At 36.6% G+C, this 21,488-nt stretch overlaps 1 protein-coding gene across 1 annotated transcript in view; it reads right to left on the bottom strand.

Moving 5' to 3' along the window:
• Positions 1–21,488, bottom strand: part of VPS13A (vacuolar protein sorting 13 homolog A) — a gene marked incomplete at both ends in the record, with an annotated part of 250,174 nt that overhangs the window by 31,714 nt on the left and 196,972 nt on the right. The window contains 7 exon segments of the mRNA XM_080708999.1: positions 14,884–15,007; positions 15,112–15,157; positions 15,892–16,055; positions 16,139–16,214; positions 17,944–18,057; positions 19,759–19,840; positions 20,912–21,057. Of these exon segments, the coding sequence (XP_080565125.1) occupies positions 14,884–15,007; positions 15,112–15,157; positions 15,892–16,055; positions 16,139–16,214; positions 17,944–18,057; positions 19,759–19,840; positions 20,912–21,057 (752 nt within the window).

The raw sequence follows: 21,488 nt of genomic DNA, 5'->3' as shown, positions 1-21,488 counted from the left end.
GTGGCTTGTAATTCCAGCATTCAGGAGGCAGAGAACGGAGGATCAGGGCTCATGGACAGCCTCAGCTATTTAGCGAGGCCTTCACAACTCAGTGAGACCCTGTTTCAGAAATTGAAAAAGACTAAAAAATAGGCCTGGTGTGTGCCTAAGAAGTAGAAGGCCTCTGGGTTCCATCTCCAGTACTGCAAAAAAAGAGAAAGGAAAGAAAAAAAAAAGATATACAATCAAGAATATAACTTTATACCTTCAGGAATTAGAAAAAGGCAACCTAACTGAGGTGTATGGAAAGGGAGAAGAGGAAAATTCCCTAATGTGCATGATGCACATTCACAAACATATCCAAGTCAATCACTAGGCCAAACATGGGGGGATGGGCGGGAGTTGGGGAAGGCTAAATGAGTGATGTGCGCATGTGTCTCCTCCATCTTGTACCCCATTAAGATGGAGGACTACAATGCACCAAAGGATAAAAAGAGGGAAGAAGCAAACTAGACCCCAGCTCAGCTAAAGGAAAGAAATAATGATTAAAAGAACAGATAAAAAATAAAAGAACAGATAAAATAATTGGAAGAATTTCTGTCAAGATAAAAAATTCTGACATGGCCGGGCGTGGTGGCGCACGCTTGTAATCCCCGCGCTTGGGAGGCGGAGACAGGAGGATCGCACAGGTTCGAAGCCAGCCGCGCGCGCTGGCTTAGGAGACCCTGTTTCCAAAAACGAAAATGTAAAAATAGGTCTGGGAGTGTAGCCCGGAGGTAGAAGGGCTTCCAGGAACCCCAGTACCACCAAAAAAAAAAAAAAAAAAAAAAAAAAAAAAAAAATTCTGACATGGGCTAATAAACACAACTTCACAGTCCTTTGTTAATTAAAGAGATTGAATTAGAAATTTACATTTTATTTCATCTCTGATTTTTTTTTTTTTTTTTTTTTTTTTTTGGTGGTACTGGGGATGGAACCCTTCTACCTCCAGGCTACACTCCAAGACCTATTTTTTACATTTTATTTGAAAACAGGGTCTCTTAAGCCAGTGTGGCTGGCTTCGAACCTGCGTGATCCTCCTTGTCTTTGCCTCCCAAGCATAGGGATTACAAGTGTGCGCCACCATGCTCAGCATCTCTGAACTTTTTTATACTTTCATTGGTGCATTATAGTTTCACATCATAATGTAGTTCACTATGATAGCGACATACATGCACACAGCACTCTGTGGACTTTCCCCTGGCTCCCTTCCCATTTCTCCCTTCCCTATACAAGAGTATTGAGATTGACACTGGTATTCTCACATATGACATACTGTGAATGGCAGTGATTCCTTCATTGATTCTCCCTACCCCTCCCTCTTCCCCTTGACCACCTCCCTGGCTCCACTGCAGTTTTTCCTCTGTTATCTGCAGTCCCTCTGATATCCCATTACTCCCTAGCTTCTGTATAAGGGAGAAGAGAGATGACTTCACTTTCTGTGACTGGCTAATCTCACTTAACATGATATTCTCCAGGTCTATTCATCTTCCTACAAATGACATAATTTTAAATGTTCTTTATTGCTGAGTACAATTTCATTGTGTATAAATCCTACAATTTTGTAATCCATTTATCTCTTCATGAACACCCAAGTTGATTCCATAATTTGGCTATTGTGAACTGTGCTAGTATAAACATGGATATGCATATATTACTACAATATTCTGATTTCAGTATCTTTCTTTAGAAAGTTACCCAGGACTGGTATAGCTGGATGAATAATATACAACTTACCAAAAATAAAAGCAAAAGCCAGACAGCTTCACTGATTATTTTTAACATATGACTTAATAAAATTAATTGTAACACCAATGCACTACAAATTCTTCTGAAAACTTAAAGATAAGGGAATACCTCCCAGATTATTCTATAAAGATGTCATTATCCCAGGTAAAGACATCACAAAAAAACTATAGACCAATAGCCCTTATGAATATACAAAATGCTATAAGACCAAATCCAGCAAAATACTTTACTCACGACAAAGTGAAATATAACCCAGGTATGTGTTACTGGTTCAAAGTATGAATCAATTAACGTAACATACTATATTACTAAAACAAAAGAAAAATAGTGTCTCAATTGCAGGGAGAACATCTAGTAAAACTAACATCTTTTCTTAATATAGACAATTAACAAACTAGATTGGAAGGGAACTTCCTCAACCATCATGATAAAGGACATCTATGAAAAAGCCATAGCTACTAGCATTACACTTAATGGTGAAAGTCAAAAGCTTTCTTGCCAAAATTAGGAACAAAACAGGCACCTCTGCTTTGAGAGTGTCTAGTCAACGCTGATTAAATGCTCTATCCAGGGCAATTAGGAAAGAAAATGAAATAAAGGCATGCAGATCAGAGATAAGGTAAAACTATGTCTATTTTCAGATGAAATGATCTTTTATATAGAAAACTCTAAAATATTTAATGCTAAAAAACAAATTCAATAAGCTTACAAAATAAGATGTCAATACAGAGAAACCAGATGTATTTCAATACATTAGCAATAAAAATCCAAAGCTAAAAATAAGAAAATGATTCCATTTATAACAGTATCAAAAATAAAATACTTATTATTATATATAAGAAGTATAAGACCTACACACTGAAAATTACAAAATATTATTGAAAGTGATTAAAGAAGACCTAAATAAATGGAATGACTACATATTTTCATGGATTAGAAGACATTAAGGGGACTTCCGGGAAGATGGTGAACGAGAAAAGCGGACTTAAGAGCCCCGCTAACAACTAATCTCCATTACCACAAAATCAGCGCCTTTCATAGCCAGAAAACACCATCACCAGAGAAACAAAAAAATCACCAGGCTCCAGAGAGGAGGGGGAGTCAGAACGGAGCTCAGAGCCACAAATGAGATATGCCGGCCTCACGCCCGGGGATGCGGCAGCAGTATCATACTGCCGGCGGCAGCAGCGAATTCACCGGATGGCTACTGCTACAGACCAACACACTCAACAGCCCACCAGCTCCAGAGAGAAGAGGCAGACAGCGAGCTGAGGGACTCAGGGCGGAGCTCAAAACCAGAGAAGAAATACCCCAGCCTCATGGCTGAGGGCATGGCAGCGGCGCCATATTGCCACCTGAGGCAGCAGCAGCAGCAGCAGCAGGGAATTCACCCTAAAGCTCCATCTGCGTACTCAACAACAGTAAGTCAAATTGCGGGCCACAGAGGAGAAATCCCAGTACTGTACTCCCAGGGACTTGACCCAATGAGGGAGTGGCGGTGGCAGAGATATCACACCATAGGAGAACGCCCAACCTGGCACCCCCCATAGTCTAAACCAGCCTCTATCGACTCCCTGGGTCTGAGACTCTGTGATACAACCTAGTAAAGGAGGGGTGGGGTCTGAGATACTACAGACTCGAGATCCAGAGCACCTTAAGTGAAGTTGTAGTGACCCAAGGGAAGAACCCAGAGAAGGCACAAACTTCCAAAATCATGGGAAAGAGGAATAATAATGGAGCAATGAATGCCCACAACCCCACAACATCAGAACCCGATAAGACAGAAATTCAGAGATTTCTAGAAGATCAAATCAGGAAAATAACTGTAGAAATAATAGAGGTGCTTCGAAAAGAATTCAGTGAGAGCCAAAAAGAGATAAAGGATGCAATTAATGAAGTAAAGGCCTCAATTCAAAGCACAAACAACCGATTAGACCACATGGAGAATAGAATCTCGCTCTTACAAGATGATCAATCCAAAAATGAATGCATGGTTTCTAATCTAGAAAAAAATATCCGGCAGCAGAAATCTGACATCGAAGAAATATGGGCCCATTTTAAGAGAGCTAACCTAAGAATAATTGGAATAGAGGAGGGAAAAGAAGGTGAAACCAAAGGGATCAACAATCTCTTCAAGGAAGTAATAGCAGAAAATTTTCCAAACATAGAGCAAGAGGTTGATAAACAGGTCCAAAACACTTATAGAACTCCATTTAGACAGGATCGGAGAAGAGGATCCCCACGCCACATAATTGTCAAAATGACCAATGTGGAAGCCAAGCAGAGAATCTTAAAGGCAACCAAAACAAAGGGCCAAGTGACATTCAGAGGCAAACCAATTAGAATCACTCCAGACTTCCCAAACCAAGTCATGAGAGCCAGAAGGGCTTGGAGTAACATATTCCAAACTCTGAAAGAAAACAACCTCCAGCCAAAAATTTCCTACCCAGCAAAACTTTCTATCAAATTAGATGGAAAAATAAGAAGCTTCCATGACAAACAGAAACTGAAGGAATTTATGTCTTCAAAACCAGCGCTAGAGAAAATACTCAAAGAGATGAACTACAAAGAAGAAATAGGTAACACACATCAGAACCAGAGAAACAAGAGTTTCCATCCAACAGACAATTAAGATTGGTTATCTGTGGAGATTCATTATTTATGTTAGTCTTTTACTTATCTCTAAATTGTATTGTTTGCTTTTATTGTTAATTTTTAGGATTTCTAGTTGGAATATTAATATACCTTCAGATATAGCATTTGGAAATATCTTATCCCATTCTATCAGTAACTTTTAACTCTGTTTACATTGTCTTTGGATATACAATATTTTTTTTATTTTTTAGGTAGTTTGTATACTCTTCTGTTGCCTATGCCATTGAAATCATATACAAGAATCACTGTCAATTTCAATGTTGTGAGGTTTTATGCCCCAGATTTTCTTCTAAATGTTTATAGTCTTAAGATTTATATTTAGGTCTTTTATCTATTTTGAGTTGATATCTGTATATGGGATTAGGTAAGGGTCCAATTTTATTCTTTTTCATGTAATTATTATTTTTCAACAATATTTAGTTAAAAGATTGTTATTTCCTCCACCAAATGTTCATGGAAACCTTGTCAAAAATAAATTGACGAGACTTCCGGGAAGATGGCGACCGAGAAAAGCGGGGCTTAAGAGCCCTGCTAACAACCAATCTCCATTACCACAAAATCAGCACCTTTCATAGCCAGAAAACACCATCACCAGAGAAACAAAAAAATCACCAAGCTCCAGAGAGAAAGCAGACTGAGAACAGAGCTCAGAGCCACAGAGGAGATACACTGGCCTCATGCCCGAGGACGCGGCAGCGGCGCCATACTGCCGGCGGCAGCGGCGAATTCATCGGATGGCTACAGCAAGCCGAGGTGAGCCACTGAGGAACAGACAGGCGGGATTTTTCAGCGCAGGGAACATTTAAAGCTCCCAGTGGCTGAGCTCAGCACACGCTGCAAGGACTCAGAGTGGAATTCAAAACCAAGAAAAAATAAGCCAGCCTCATGGCCGAGGGCGTAGCAGCAGCGTCATATTGCCACCGGCGGCAGCAGCAGCGAATTCAACGAGTCCAGTACAGCAACATCTGCGAACTCAAGAACAGTGAGTCAAATTGCGGGCCACAGCGGAGAAATCCCAATACTGTACTTCCTGGGACTTGACTCAGTGGATGAGTGGCGGTAGCAGAGATATCACACCATAGGAGAACGTAAAACCTGGCACCCCCCCCATAGTTTAAAGCAGCCTCTATCGAATCCCTGGGTCGGAGACTCTGTGATACAACCCAGTAAAGGAGTAGTGGGGTCTGAGATACTACAGACTCGAGATCCAGAGCACCTTAAGTGAAGTTGTATTGACCCAAGGGAAGAACCCAGAGAAGGCACAAACTTCCAAAATCATGGGAAAGAGAAACAACACTGGAGCAATGAATGCCCACAACCCCACAACATCAGAACCCGATAAAACTGAAAATCAGAGATTTCTAGAAGATCAAATCAGGAAAATAACTGTAGAAATAATAAAGGTGCTTCGAAAAGAACTCAGAGAGAGCCAAAATAGATAAAGGATGCAATTAATGAAGTAAAGGCCTCAATTCAAAGCACAACCGATTAGACCATATGGAGAACAGAATCTCGCTCTTAGAAGACGATCATTCCAAAAATGAACGCATAGTTTCTAATCTAGAAAAAAATGTCCAACAGCAGGAATCTGATATTGAAGAAATATGGACCCATTTTAAGAGAGCTAACCTAAGAATAATTGGAAAAGAGGAGGGAAAAGAAAGTGATACCAAAGGGATCAACAATCTCTTCAAGGAAGTAAGAGCAGAAAATTTTCCAAACATAGAGCAAGAGGTTGATACACAGGTCCAGGAAACTTATAGAACTCCATTTAGACAGGATCGGAGAAGAGGATCCCCACGCCACATAATTGTCAAAATGACCAATGTGGAAGCCAAGCAGAGAATCTTAAAGGCAACCAAAACAAAGGGCCAAGTGACATTCAGAGGCAAACCAATTAGAATCACTCCACATTTCCCAAACCAAGTCATGAGAGCCAGAAGGGCTTGGAGTAACATATTCCGAACTCTGAAAGAAAACAACCTCCAGCCAAAAATTTCCTACCCAGCAAAACTTTCTATCAAATTAGATGGAAAAATAAGAAGCTTCCATGACAAACAGAAACTGAAGGAATTTATGTCTTCAAAACCAGCACTAGAGAAAATACTCAAAGAGATTAACTACAAAGAAGAAATAGATAACACACACCAGAACCAGAGAAACAAGATTTTCCATCCAACAGACAACTAAGATTGGTTATCTGTGGAAATTCATTATTTATGTTAGTCTTTTACCTATCTCTAAAGGGTATTGTTTGCCTTTATTGTTGTTAATTTTTAGGATTTCTAGTTGAAATATTAATATACCTTCAGATATAACATTTGGAAATATTTTATCCAATTCTATTAGTAACTTTTAACTCTGTTTACATTGTCTTTGGATATACAATATTTTTTTATTTTTTAGGGAGTTTGTATACTCTTCCCTTGCCTGTGCCATTAAAATCATATCCAAGAAATCACTGCCAATTTCAATGTTGTGAGGTTTTATGACCCAGATTTTCTTCTGAAAGTTTATAGTCTTAAGATTTATATTTAGGTCTTTTATCTATTTTGAGTTAATACTTGTATATAGGATTAGGTAAGGGTCCAATTTTATTCTTTTCCATGTAATTATTATTTTTCAACAATATTTAGTTAAAAGATTATTATTTCCACCACCAAATGTTCATGGAAACCTTGTCAAAAATAACTTGACAATATAGGGAAGAATTTAGCTCTAGGCTTGTATTTAACTCCAATGGTTTATATATCTGCCTTTAGAACTGTACTACACTGCTTCAATTATTGTAGCTTTATATGGTTTGAAATCAGAAAATATATATCTTCTAGCTTTGTTCTTTTTCAAGATCGTTTTGGGTATCTAGAGTCCATATTCCATATTAGGATAGATTTTTTTCTGAAAAATAAATATATAAATATATGATAGTTTCACCTAAAAAATAGAAAAAAAATATTCTCTGGTAAGAAAGAAAGCAAAAAGAAATATTGAAATGTTATCTTTAAGTCATCAAAAGCTTGGTATCAGACAAATGAAACTGTTATGTGAGATTATCATTTTCAATTTTGGATAAATTGCTATAATACTAGATGTCAACCACTAAGTCAAGCATGGGAAGGAGGGATGGGGAGGGAATGTGGTGGGGATCGGGTGGGGGCTGACTGGGCGATTGACTGGGCGATGTGTGCATGTATGTCTACAAAAGTTTGTATCCCACTATGATGTATGAATACAGTGCACCAATAAAATAAATAAATTAAAAAAATAACTTGACAATATATGGAAGAATTTAGCTCTAGGCTTTTACTTAACTCCAATGGTTTATATATCTGCCTTTAGAACAGTACTACACTGTTTCAATTATTGTAGCTTTATATGGTTTGAAATCAGAAAATATATATCTTCTAGCTTTGTTCTTTTTCAAGATCGTTTTGGGTATCTAGAGTCCATATTCCATATTAGGATAGATTTTTTTCTGAAAAATAAATATATAATTCACCTAAAAAAAAAAAAGAAAAAATATTCTCTGGTAAGAAAGCAAAAAGAAATATTGAAATGTTATCTTTAAGTTATCAAAAGCTTGGTATCAGACAAATGAAACTGTTATGTGAGATTATCATTTTTAATTTTGGATAAATTGCTGTAATACTAGATGTCAACCACTAAGCCAAGCATGGGAAGGAGGGATGGGGAGGGAATGGGATGGTGATCGGGTGGGGGCTGACGGGGTAATGTGTGCATGTATGTCTACAAAAGTTTTTTTTTTGTATCCCACTATGATGTATGAATACGGTGCACCAATAAAAAATTTAAAAAAAGTTTAGCTAGGAGGTAGAATGCCCCTGGGTTCCATCTCCAGTTCCATGCACACAATAAATAAATAAATAAATAAATAAATAAATAAATAAATAAATAAATAAAATCTTAAAAAAAAATAGAAGACATTAAGATAGCAATATTCCCCAATGAGCTACTAATTCACAGTATAATCTGTATCAAAAGTCTTGGGTATCTTTTTCTTTCTTTCTTTCTTTTCTGGTACTGGGGATTGAACCCAGGGGGCATTCTAACTCTAAGCTACACGTAGTACAACCCTTTTTAAAAAAGTTCTTTAATTTGAAACAGGGTCTACATTGTAAAGGGTCTCACTATGTAGTTGAGGCTGGCTGTGAACTTGCAGTCTCAGCCTCCTAAATAGCAGGATTATAAACAAGTATGGGGATTACAAGTGTGTACCACAAAGCCTGGCTCCCTTTTTTTTTTTTTTTGGTAGAAATTTACCAACTGAATCTAAAATTCATATGACTCAGAAAATATCTAAGCAATTCTGAAAAAGAAGTAAACTGAAGAACTCCTACTTCTTGATTTTAAAATTTACTACAAACTTACAGTAATACAAAAAGTGTGTTACTTAGCATAAGGGTAGAAAGAAAGATCAACAGAATCGAACTATGTGTCCAGATATAAGCCCTGAAATTTATAGTCAATTGATTTTTGAAAAAAGTATCAACACTATTAAATGGGGAAAAAGTATTCTTTTCAACAAATTATGCTAGAACAACTGGATATATGCGTGCAAAAAATAAATTTGGCTGTGTGCATGTATGTCACTGTCAACATGATTGACATTATGATGTGAGACTGTAATTCACCAAAAAAAGTATATAAAAATTGAAATCCTATACAAAAATTAAACAAAATGGAACAGAGCCTGAAATTAAGAGCTAAAAATTTAAATAGAAGACAATGCATATTCATGCATATTATTTCATGTATAAATCTTCGTGCTCTGGAACTAGGTAAAGCCTTCTTAGTTATGGTATTTATTTATTTATTTATTTTGAAGATTTAAAAAAGTTTATCAGAAAGATAGAAATACAGAAAATAGAAATACAGCCCCATGCCAAAATGGCATAGGGGGTGACCTGAAATGAATACACCCTTAGTTATGGTATTTAAAGCACATGAAACTAATGAATAGCTAATTTGAACTTTATTTAACACTACTACTAATAAAGTTGAAAGACAATGCACACATAGGAGAAAATAGGGTCAAGTTTCTAGAAGCTATAAAAAAAACTCTTATAACTCAATTAATAGACAATAAATTAAAAAGACAAAAGGGCTGGAAAAGACATTCCTTCAGGGAAGGCAGAAAGGCCATGAAAGCTCAGGAAAGATGCTCAGCATTCGTCAAAGAAATGCAAACCGAGGCCTCAATGAAATCTTTATTTATTTATTTACTTACTGTGTGTGTGTGTGTGTGTGTGTGTGTGTGGTACTGGGGATTGAGCCCAGGGGCATTCTACCTCCAAGCTACATTCCCAGCCCCATTTTGTATTCTTTATTTTGAAACAGAATCTCATTAGGTTGATGAAATTCTCATTAGCTGCTGAGGCTGTCCTTGAACCTGTGATTCTCCTGTCTCAGACTTCTAAGTATGGGGATTACAAGTGTACACCACCAACCTTAGTTTGAAACCCTTCTTTATACCTAATAGGTTAGCTATTTAAAAAACAGGGAAAACAAAAATACATGTTTAAAAATGTTGAGAAATTCAAAACTTATACATTACTGGTAAGGATATGAAATAGTATAACTGCTGGGGACAAGTTTGATGGTTCTTTAGAAAGTTAAAATAGAGCGACTACATTGCCTTGGCAATTTCATTTCTAAATATATACTGGAGGGAAGTCTTGCATGATGGTGCATTCCAGGAAAATCAATACTTGGGAGGTTGAGACAGGAGGATTGCAGGTTCAAAGTGAGTATTAGCAACTTAGTGCAAATTTATTACAAAATAAAAAATAAAACAGGACTGGGGTGTAGTTCAGAAGTAGAATGCTTCTGGTTCAATCTCCAGCACAAAAATAAATGAATACATACATAGTGAAGGGAAATGATAACACATGTCCAGACAAGAACATAACCAAAGGTGGTGTATGTTACTCAGCCATAAGAAAGAATGAAGCTCTCCTTTTTGCTACAATATGAATACTGACAATATTATAATACCAAGTTAAAAAAAAAACAGCCACAAAAGGCCACATATTACATGATTCCTTTTATATTCAATGTCCAGAATAGGTAAGTCTGATGGATTTCAGAATTCTGGACTCCAGAGTTTTGAGAGAATAAATTTGTCATTTATATCACCAATTTTTTGGCAATTTGTTACAGTGGCCAATGAACACATAATACCATGTACAAAGTATTTTTCTGCATTATTTCCTACAAATGCATGTAAATCTGTAATAATCTAAATTAAAAATAAAATATCCTTAGTGCTGTGGAAAAAGACAAAAGCCACTGCATTCCCAGAACTTACATTCTAGCAAGAAAGGCAAATAAGATAAAATATATACTAAATATATATTAAATTGCAGCCCCAAAAGCTAGGAGCTGGGCATGGTGGTGCACACTTATAATCCCAGCATTTGGTAAACAGGAGGATTATGGTTTGAGAACAGCCTCAGCTACTTAGTGAGGCCCTTTGCAACTCAGTGAGACCCTGTTGCAAAATAAAGAATAAAAAATAGGGCTGGGGGTGTTGGTCAGAGATAGAATGCCCCTGGGTTCCATACTTAGTACTGAAGAAACAAACAACAATAAAAAAAAAGCTGTAGATGAAACGATTATAAAGAAATTAGAGCAATACGGTATCTAGAGTAGGGGTGGGGGGGTAAAATGAAACTGTGGAGTGGCCATAGAAAGCCTTAGGAGAATACTTTTGAGTAAGGAGAGTGAGCCCTACTGATAACTGGGGAAGAGTACTCTAAGCAGAGGGAACGGCAAAATAGAGAGGAGGGATAGTCACCTTCTGTTTATACCACATCTGATTTTACAATCAAATTTATAAAGCCCTCATATAGAGTGAATGAGAGGGTAGAAATTTCTCTTTTCTCCTAAACAACAGTGCAAGCTGATTGTTTCTTAGCTTCTGGAACACCACTGTCGCGATTATTCTATCTTCATTTCCATTCCTGTACATCTCCGTTGCAGTGCACTCACTGTCTCCGTGACTGGTAAGCTTTGTTGTGCCGTGCACCAAAACCTTACACCTTTCTCATCTCGTTTCCACTCTTGTTCCATAGGAGATCTTATAACCTCCCTATTATAGGCTTATTAGTCTCAAATTTTCAATTATAGATTGGACTTTTATTTATTTTTATTTTTATTTTATTTTTTTGGTGATACTGGGGTTCCTGGAAGCCCTTCTACCTCCGGGCTACACTCCTAGGCCTATTTTATATTTTTTTAAATTTGGAAACAGGGTCTCTTAAGCCAGTGAGGCTAGCTCCGAACCAGCGCTATCCTCCTGTCTCTGCCTCCCAAGCGTGGGGATTACAAGCGTGCACCACCACGCCCGGCTGGACTTTTCTTTTAAACTCCAGATTCTTTTTGTATGTGTGTGACTGAATCCAGTGGCATTCTACTCCCGGGTTATACCCCAGACCTTTTTATTTTTGAAATAGGATCTCACTAGGTTGTTAAGGCTGATCTCCAACCTACAATCCTCCTGTTTAAGCCTCCAAGTACTTGCCTGGTTGACTTCGGATTCTTATACTAAACAACTACTTGATGTCTCCATTTGGGTGTTAGGATAGTCTAAGCCATATACATACACATATACATACATACATGCACATACATACATATCTGTGTGTATACATTATTATGTGTATACATACATACATCTATCTATCTATCTATCTATCTATCTATCTATCTATCTATCTTGTGGTGCTGAGGATTGAACTTAGGGACATTCTACCTCTGACACATATCCACAGCCCTATTTTTATTCTTTATTTTGAAACAGGGTCTCACTAAGTTGTGGAGGGTCTCACTAAGTAGCTGAGGCTGGCGGTGAACCTGTGTTCCTCTTGTCTCAGTCTCCTAAGTACTGGGATTACAAGTGTCATGCTTGGCTAACCTTAATATATTTTAAATCAATCTTCTCTTTCTTTTCCTAAAATGAATAATAATCCCATTCTTTCAGTGGGTTCATCCAAAAACTTTAGGTTTGTCCTTGATTATTTTCTTTTCATTTCCCACATCCAACTTGAAAACTAATCTTACTGGCATTACCTTCACAATACATGTAGAACCTGACCCCTTCTTATAGTCTGGTCAAATCACCATCACCTCTCCTATGGGTTACTGCAAAAGTCTCTGAAGGGCTCCCACTGCCTCAGCCCTGGCCCATCTGTGGTTGATTCTCGACAAGCAGCCAATGCACATCATTGCTCTGGTCCCAAACCTTCCATGGTTTCTCATATTACTTAAGAAAAGCCAGTTCTTCAGTCGGCTTGCCAAGCTCTACGTGCTCTGACCCAGCTCAGCCCTGGTGTCTTTTCCAGCTTTCTGCTTTGTTCACTCTACTCAGGCACACCATCCTACCCTGTAAACTGGCCACGATGCAGAGGGCTTTTTACTTGCTGTTCTTTCTGCCTGAATGTTCTAACACAGCTCACTCTCTCACTTCTCCCAGGTATCCCCTCTGATGTAATCTTACCACTAAAATGACCTTGAATATCATAAATATAAAATAACAACCTTCATCATTACCACTTCAGTGATTTTTTAATCTGCTTTGTCTTCATAGAGTTTTTCATCATTATTTTTGTCTATTACCATTAAAATGTAAGCTGTATGAAAAGAGAAACATTGCTAATTATGTCCATTTGTGGTTCCTGAAGTGATTAAAGTAGTCTCTAATCACCATATATAAAAATAAGAAATATAAAAATGAAGAAGCTAGGGAGAAAATGGGTAATACGAAGAACTCTAAAAGAAGGAGAAACTATAGATTAGCAAAGAAAGCGACCCAACTGAGGGGAATGGGAGGGGGGAAGAGGGAAACTCCTTAATCTACATTCTGCACATTCACAAACATATTAAGTCAATCACTAAGCAAAACATGAGAAGGAAGAGGGGAGGGAGTGGGGTGGAAACTGGGGAAGGGCTAAACGAGTGATATGTGCATGTATGCCTCTACTATCTTGTAGTCCATTAAGATGCATAACTACAATGCACCAATAAAAAATACATAAAAGTTTATAAGTATGTGTTAGTTTAGTCACTATTTGTTGTGACTTAGAGTCACAATAGTTCTTTTATTGTTTTGCTAATCTATAAAAATCAAGAGAAATGTTAAATTATTTCATTATAATTATATATTTAAAGTTTATAATTTTATCAAATTTTCTTTATAAAATTAAGGCTATTTTTGTGAACTGAATACAAGTTGACAATTATTCTTATTCATCCAAAAGTGCTTTTTTTTTTGGCCTTAAGCCTTTCCCACACATTATCAAAACATATATGATCTTAAAAAGTAATATGGAGCCGGGTGTGGTGGCGTAAGCTTGTAATCCCCGCGTTTGGGAGGTGGAAACAGGAGGATCGTGCTGGTTCGAAGCCAGCTTCGCTGGCTTGAGAGACCCTGTTTCCAAATAAAAAAATATATAAAATAGGTCTGGGAGTGTAGCCTGAAGGTAGAAGGGTTTCCAGGAACCCCAGTACCACACACACAAAAAAGTAATATGGAATTAGAAAGCTTATTTCAATCATTCCTTTTGCAAATTGCATTTTATTATTTTGTACTCATTTATGTCTAATGTGGTCTTCTTATAGCTTTGTTAGATACATGTACTAATTTATAATTTCACCTTTGGTTCTTATAACCTATTCTATTGGTTTCAACATCCTTTATCACAAGTACATTTTTCAATACTTCTTTATTATTTTCCCCCAAATATTTTACTTTTCCTTTAAGGTACTGTATATGTGCAGAGAAGTGGAGGTTTTAGATACAAGGAAGGTAAGCCTAGCAACTTTAAACAGAAGCCTGCATAATTCTTTGTTTTGAATTCCTTTTGTTTCACTGACTTTTGAACTTCTGATGACTGTAACTCAACATTGTATTTACGAAACTAAAGGTATAAGTAAGGGAGAATGATCCCCATTTCCCATCTGAATTCGAAATTATTATAAAAACAAAAAGACACAAAGAAGAGAAAGGGAATGGATGGATATAATAATGGATATAATAGCTTTATAACAAAAACAATATATAGAAAGGGTAAAGATAAACTGAGTTTGAAACAAGGAATCAAGTTTGAATACTGTCATTATTTTTCAAAAAGGGATGTAGAATATTTTATTTCCCAATTTCATAACTGATTTACAGCATTATGGTAATGTATTTCAATTAAGATAATTGAAAAGCTTGCTAAGCTGTTTAGAGGAATGGCTGCCGAAAATGAGTCATAAAGAACTCTGTAAAGTTCAATTTATAACTGAACCAACAGAATAAATAAAAATAAACTAGGAAATTATATGCAACCTGCCATCTTACAGTGCTCATAACTAAGTGCCTCAAAACCAAATACCAGATATATTTCATTTCTCATGGCTTAAGCATTTTACTCATATCTTACTTCAAAGAGAATTTACCTTTTTATTCCCTGAAATGTACTGCTGGCCATATCTATGATGCCTCCAGTTGGTCTGGCCACTGCTCCAACTAAACCTTTTCCAACACCTTTAAAGAAACCAGCTGCTCCTTCTTTCTGAGCTCCTAGAAAGAAAATAATAAAGTTTTAGATAATTAAAAAATGAAAATAAAATCAATTTGTTAAAGACTTAGTAATATATATCATCCAAAGGAAATAGTAGACTTGCCTTTGATTGGTTTTGTAACAATTCCTGTAATGCCACTTACAAAACCCTAGAGGAAAAACACAATTGAAAATTTACAATACACCATGCTTAGAAGAACCAAGTGTGGCTTAAATAAAAAACAGAAAAAAATATATATGCCATGAGAATAATATATTTCTTAACTACTCTATTTAAGTAGGATATTATTCAAGGCTACTGATGTATTTTATATGCCACCATTCATTGCTCTGTAACACTGAAAAGAACCAAGTGTGGTTTAAACAAAAAATAGAGTAAGTATGTATATATATACATACATACACACACACATATATACATATATATATGTATATATATAATATACACACACATACAATTAGAATTAATATATTTCTTAACTATTTAAATAGGATGTTGTTAGAGGCCACTGATGTATTTTACATGCCACCATTCTTTGCTCTATAACATACACAAAAAAAAACCTTAAAAAAGTAAAAGTTTTAAGTATATTTTCCGATTCACAGAATATGGGCTTAAAAGAAATTACCTAAGCTGGGCATGGTGGCACAGCTCAGCCTCCAAAGTGCTGGAGGGAGGCTGAGACAGGAGGATAGTGGTTTGCGGACAGCCTCAGCTACTTAGGGAGGTCCTTTGCAACTCAGTGAAACCCAGTTTCAAAATAAAGAATAAAAAGTAGGGTTAGGGGCGTAGATCAGAGGTAGAGTGCCCCTGGGTTCCATTCCCAGGCCTGGGAAAAAAATATATTCCCTAAAATGTTCACTAGCCTGTGAAATTTCTTACAGAAACTAAGCCTTTTCCACCACGAGTAATGCCTTCTCTGAGACCAGCTGGTTGCTTGTTCATGGCTTCTCTCCTCTTCTGCTGGTAGTCTTCATCCATTGTCATAGCTGCTACCCCTTTAGCCATAGCACTGGTGATTTTAGAGGCAGCCCCAGCTAATCCACCTAACGAAAATTACAATATCTTTAGTAAAGAAAAGTAGGTCATTTCTTTCCAACATAAGAAAACTTGGTATTCAGTTTCTTACCAACAGCTCCACCAACAAGGGCTTTAAGTCCTAGTGCCATTCCTTCCACAAACTCTTCTGGACCTTGGATGGCCCCCTACAGGAAAAAATAAAAAATGATTTAAAAAAACTTATATTTACTTTTAGAGGTGAGCTAATTGATATACATGAGGAAAGTGGTAGTGACAAAAAGAAGAGATATCCCAGAGGAAGAGATGTCAGAAGAAAAAAAGGAAATCACAATGAAAGAGTTCTCAGGAATAATTTCATGACATTCAAAGTGCAGAGGACAGCCGTGCATGATGGTGCACACCATAATCCCAGTATTTGGGAGGCTGAGACAGGAGGGGAGCAAGTTCGCAGACAGTCTCAGCTACTTAGTAGGACCCTCCACAATTTAGGGAGACCCTATAAAGAATAAAAAACAGGGCTTAGGGGTGTATCTCAGAGGTAGTAAATCCCTGGGTTCAATTCCCAGTACCAAAGGGGAAAAAAAAGCATAAAGGATATAATGTTGGAAGCTTTTCCACACTGAGAAAGGAGCTTGGAGCGGAGTGTGGAGGTGGCATGCTTTAATTCCCAGAATTTGGGAGGCTGAGACAGGAGGATCGCAGTTCACGAACAGCCTCAGCTACTTAGTAAAGGCCCTCTGCAACTCAGTGAGACCCTGTTTCAAAAGAAAATTAAAAAATAAGGCTGGGGGGTAGCTCAGAGGTAAAATGCCCCTGGATTCCATCCCTAGTACTACAAAAAAAAAAAAAAAAAGAGTTTGGCAAGTCAGGCATGGTGACTCATGCTTGTAATCCTAGTACTTGGGAGACTGTGACAGGATTGCACAGGTTCGAAGCCAGCCTCAGCTATGTAGTGAGGCTCTCAGCAACTTAGTGAGATCCTGTTTCCAAATAAAATATAAAATAGGTCTGGGGGTATAGCCCGAAGGTAAAAGGCCTCTGGGTTCCACCCCCAACACCCCCCCACACAAAGGAGTTTGGCAGCTCACCAAAATGTATAAAGAATGCTTATACTGCATTGTCAATGATATGATGAAAAGAAAACAAGCACATTTTTTTAACTATTCTTACATTTTTAAAAATAAAATATACTGAAATTCTTTTTTTTTTTTTTTTTTTTGGTGGTACTGGGGTTCCTGGAAGCCCTTCTACCTCCGGGCTACACTCCCAGACCTATTTTTACATTTTTTTTTATATTTGGAAACAGGGTCTCCTAAGCCAGAGCGCGCGGCTGGCTTCGAACCTGCGCGATCCTCCTGTCTCTGCCTCCCAAGCGCGGGGATTACAAGCGTGCGCCACCACACCTGGCATTATACTGAAATTCTTAATGTTTTTACTGTTTTATATTACAATATAAAATAAATACTAATTTTACATTTTTATTACTCTAGACATAAGAAAAAGTTGAAGAGTTCTTAATATTCTAACAAAGTTTTAAGGGATGTAAAACTTCATAATTATTTTCCCATCTGTAAGATAACTTGTAAGATGTCTGCTTATATGGCTGTTACATCTCTACAATTCGGAGCAAATCAAGATTACCCATACATGGTGATTTTCCTTCTATTATAGTCTGCAGTGATGCCACCTTTTATATTCAAAAGAATACTCAAAAGCCAGCATATTTTAAATCTGAGGATAAAGGCAGAAATTTCCTTCCATTCTCCTGCAAGCCTCTTACCATTGTTTGCTTCAAAATATCATTTTACTTTACAAAATCTATTAACAACTACAACTCAAGTTAATAGTAGAAATGCATTATCTATTAAAAAGTATTAGCTTGAGATATTACATAATACAAAGATAGTATTTTACCTGGTAAGGTTCATAAAAAAATGCTTCTACACCTTCTGAAAATTCTCTAATTAAGCCAAAAGGATTTCCCAAAACATCAAGTCCAAGAATGAGTACATACATCTGTTTTATGGCCTAAAGAGGAAACACAAACATTGATTCAGATCACTAGACCTGCTATTCCTATCAGTTATTCAGTAAACACAGAATTCTCAGGCTAGCATGTCTGCTTCAATTCCAACACCTCCACTGCATTACTTTATTCATGACTATTCTCACTCTTTAACAAGCAGTTTGGTATTAAAACAAGAGAATATGAAATTAAACTTATGCAAAGTCCTAGAATATTGAAAATACTTTTACTTGCGTAATTATTTTTGACAGCTGTTATTACCACCACAATCTTCCAGACTGGGTCACAGAGCAGGTATATGGCAAGAGTGGGAACCAAACCCAGATCCCAAGTCATGCCTGGTGATCTGTCCACGACACCACAGGTGTCTCAGATACTCTCTAAGTTATATTATGAAACAAAAGAATATTTCTAGAGGTAGAAGAACTCAGAGGGAGGGGGAGGAAATGGGTTGGGAATTGGAGAAGGGCTAAATAAGTGATGTGTGCATGTATCCCTCTACCATCTTATACCACATTAAGATATATGACAACAATGCACCAATAAAAAAATAAATTTTTTGTTTTAGTCAAAAATTATATCTATCTGATTCAATATTTATACACTGAAAATATCTTGAGTTCATCAATTACCAATTTAAACATGAATCCATGTTTAAAAAGTGTGATGACAAATTACTTAGTAAATTTTTTATTTAGAGAAGAATGAAATATGTAATTTGCAGGAAACTGGATAGACTTGAAGAATATCATATAAAGTGAAATAAGCCAGAAATAACCCATAAGGCCAAGGGTAGTACATTTTCTCTCTCATATGTGGAAGCTAGCGAGGAAAAAAAGAAAAAAAGAGGGGGGAATCTCATGAAAACAGGACAAAGCAGCAGGGTAGAGGAATGGAAACGGGGAGCAGGAAGGAAAGGAAAGGAATGAGATTCATCAAATTAGGTTGTGTGCACATATAAGCATGCCACAATGAAACCTACAATAAAAAAATTTAAAAATAATTTACAATGTAAACATAATTTAAAAAAACTAAGTGGTGGTGTACACTTGTAATCCCAGTTCTTGGGAGGCTGAGACAGGAAGATCACAGGTTTGTGGCCAGCCTCAGCTACTTAGTGAGGCCCTCCACATCTTACTGAGACTCTGTTTCAAAAAAATTAAGAATAAAAGATAGGGGTAGGGGATGTAGCTTAGAGGTAGAATGCCCCTAAGTTTAATTCCAAGTATCAAAAAAAAAAATAGTAAAGAAAAACATTTATTTCTAATCCATAAAAAAAAAAAACTGACAGTGGCTTAAAAAGGTAAAAGACAAAAAAGCTGAGCCAGGAATGGTGGTTTATGCCTATATTCCTCGTACTTGGGAAGCTGAGACAGGAGGGTCACAGGTTCAAAGCCAGCCTCAGCAACTTGGCTAGGCCATGGCAACTTATAGGGCTGAGAGATGCAGAGAGGTAGAGTGACCTAGATTCAATATCCAGTAAAACACACACACACACACACACACACACACACACACACACACACGGTCATTGGGATCATGTTTCTTTCAACCATTCTGAGAAAAACAAATAAAAAATGCTTTAAAATTTAAAAAATGGCTATTTATTACTTCTTTGGCCAATCTACAGTATACATAAATGAAAAGATACATAAGATTTTATATTATCATTTTGTGTCTTTGTAAAATAATCTCAGACAAACCTGTTTTGAATAGTGTCTTACTACTTCAGACTGCAATTCTGATGTTGTATGGAACTGATAGTTGAGTTCAAAAAAGGCAAGCCTGTAAAAAAAGCACATATGTGTATGTACGTACATGTATATACACATGCGCGCGCACACACACACAGAATGCTTTTAATATTGATGCATGGATCTATCTTCTTTAGAATTTTTTCTTCACATTACTCTTACTATATCTTCTCATGTACATCTCTACACATTACAGTCAAAGAAGGCTTTCAGAATCTGATAAAATCTATAAGCCATCCTCTAAAAAATAACCACAGTTTAGGGGGTTCAGAGACTCTGGATTCCACTCATGGGCTCTAGACTAGACTCATTTCCCAACTCTATTGTATCATGGACCACACAATGTTTGACACATTGAAGTAAATGCAAGAGACTGGCCAGGATTCTACTGTTGCAGATCCTGCCTAATGAGCTAATAGCCAAGGAATCAAAATCAGCTTCCTAGTAACCCACTCACAGCATATACCTGATCTATTAATTGGGAAACTCAATCTTCTGTTTATTAGAAATTTGATCCTATTCTGCTGACACCAAATCTACATTCTTTTATTTGGCTGTTACCTACCTTTATCTGGGTTCAAAGTTACCTCGTATTACATTTAATCTTTCTCAATACTGTTCGTGATACCAATTGGACATGCTACCTGATTCTTTGGTCAGGTGCTTGATTAGCTTACCGTATTCACATGCACATATAAATTCTTGACTACATGTTTGACTGCTCCCTTCACTTCACCACTGCATCCATTCTATTCCAGGTGTTTGTCTGGAATTTGATCTCGTGAGCTCAAAGCCACATCATTCAAGCACTATATTTTGGCAGTAACATTTTAGAAATCCTCCCAGGCCAGGCTTTCTAAAGTGTATAAAATCGTATGACCTGTGTCTCTTTTTCTTAAGGAAACTTAATGATTATTTTGTTATTTAGTAGTTAAGGAAAGATAAAATTTTTTGTGTTATTTTTGATTCTATTCCATTTCAAGGGAAAAATGGCACTTTTCCCATGATCTGCAACATACTTTGCATGCTTTCTCATTTACAAATTTTTAGATAAATATAAATGGACTGTTTATCAGTTTATAAACTTGAATATTAAACATACTTAAAAACGACATCTTGTACATCTGTAAGGGTGGCACCAATACTCTTCAGAAGAAGATTTAAAGAGTGAACTGGGATGAGTCCTCCATGGTGTTCTGAATCTTTAGCTTCTTCTCTACCTGAACTTAGTGAAACACTTAAATGCAACTGAAGAGATAAAGAGACAAATATTTAAAGGTATTTTCTTCATACTGACAATTTTAACTTTTAAAAAGGTTTAATTTTAAATTTGCTACACTATAAATAAAGTTTCAAAGTTACCTAAATTATACCAAAATTAGTAAGTTTCTACTTTCTAGTTAAAGGAACTTAAAATCCAACATGGCTCTATTTACATTTTAAGCTCAAAACTTAAAGATTACATGATCATTAGCTCAATACTATACTTTTGGCAAACCTATAGAAATACTAATTCTGCACATTTGTTAATAACATTAACAACCTAGAAGAAGAAGCTCTTAAAGATGACTAAAAAAAATCCACAAAAGCTCAATTTTCAACTACTAGAATTGAATTAGTACAATGAAGTGAGTTAAAAACATTTTATATATATACCTGCATAATAATTTTCCTCCACT

The sequence above is a fragment of the Muscardinus avellanarius genome, assembly GCF_963383645.1.
Source record: "Muscardinus avellanarius genome assembly, chromosome: 13".
Lineage (NCBI taxonomy): Eukaryota > Metazoa > Chordata > Mammalia > Rodentia > Gliridae > Muscardinus > Muscardinus avellanarius.
Note: the sequence above shows the minus strand (reverse complement) of the source record. Positions and strands in the feature narration are given on the sequence as shown.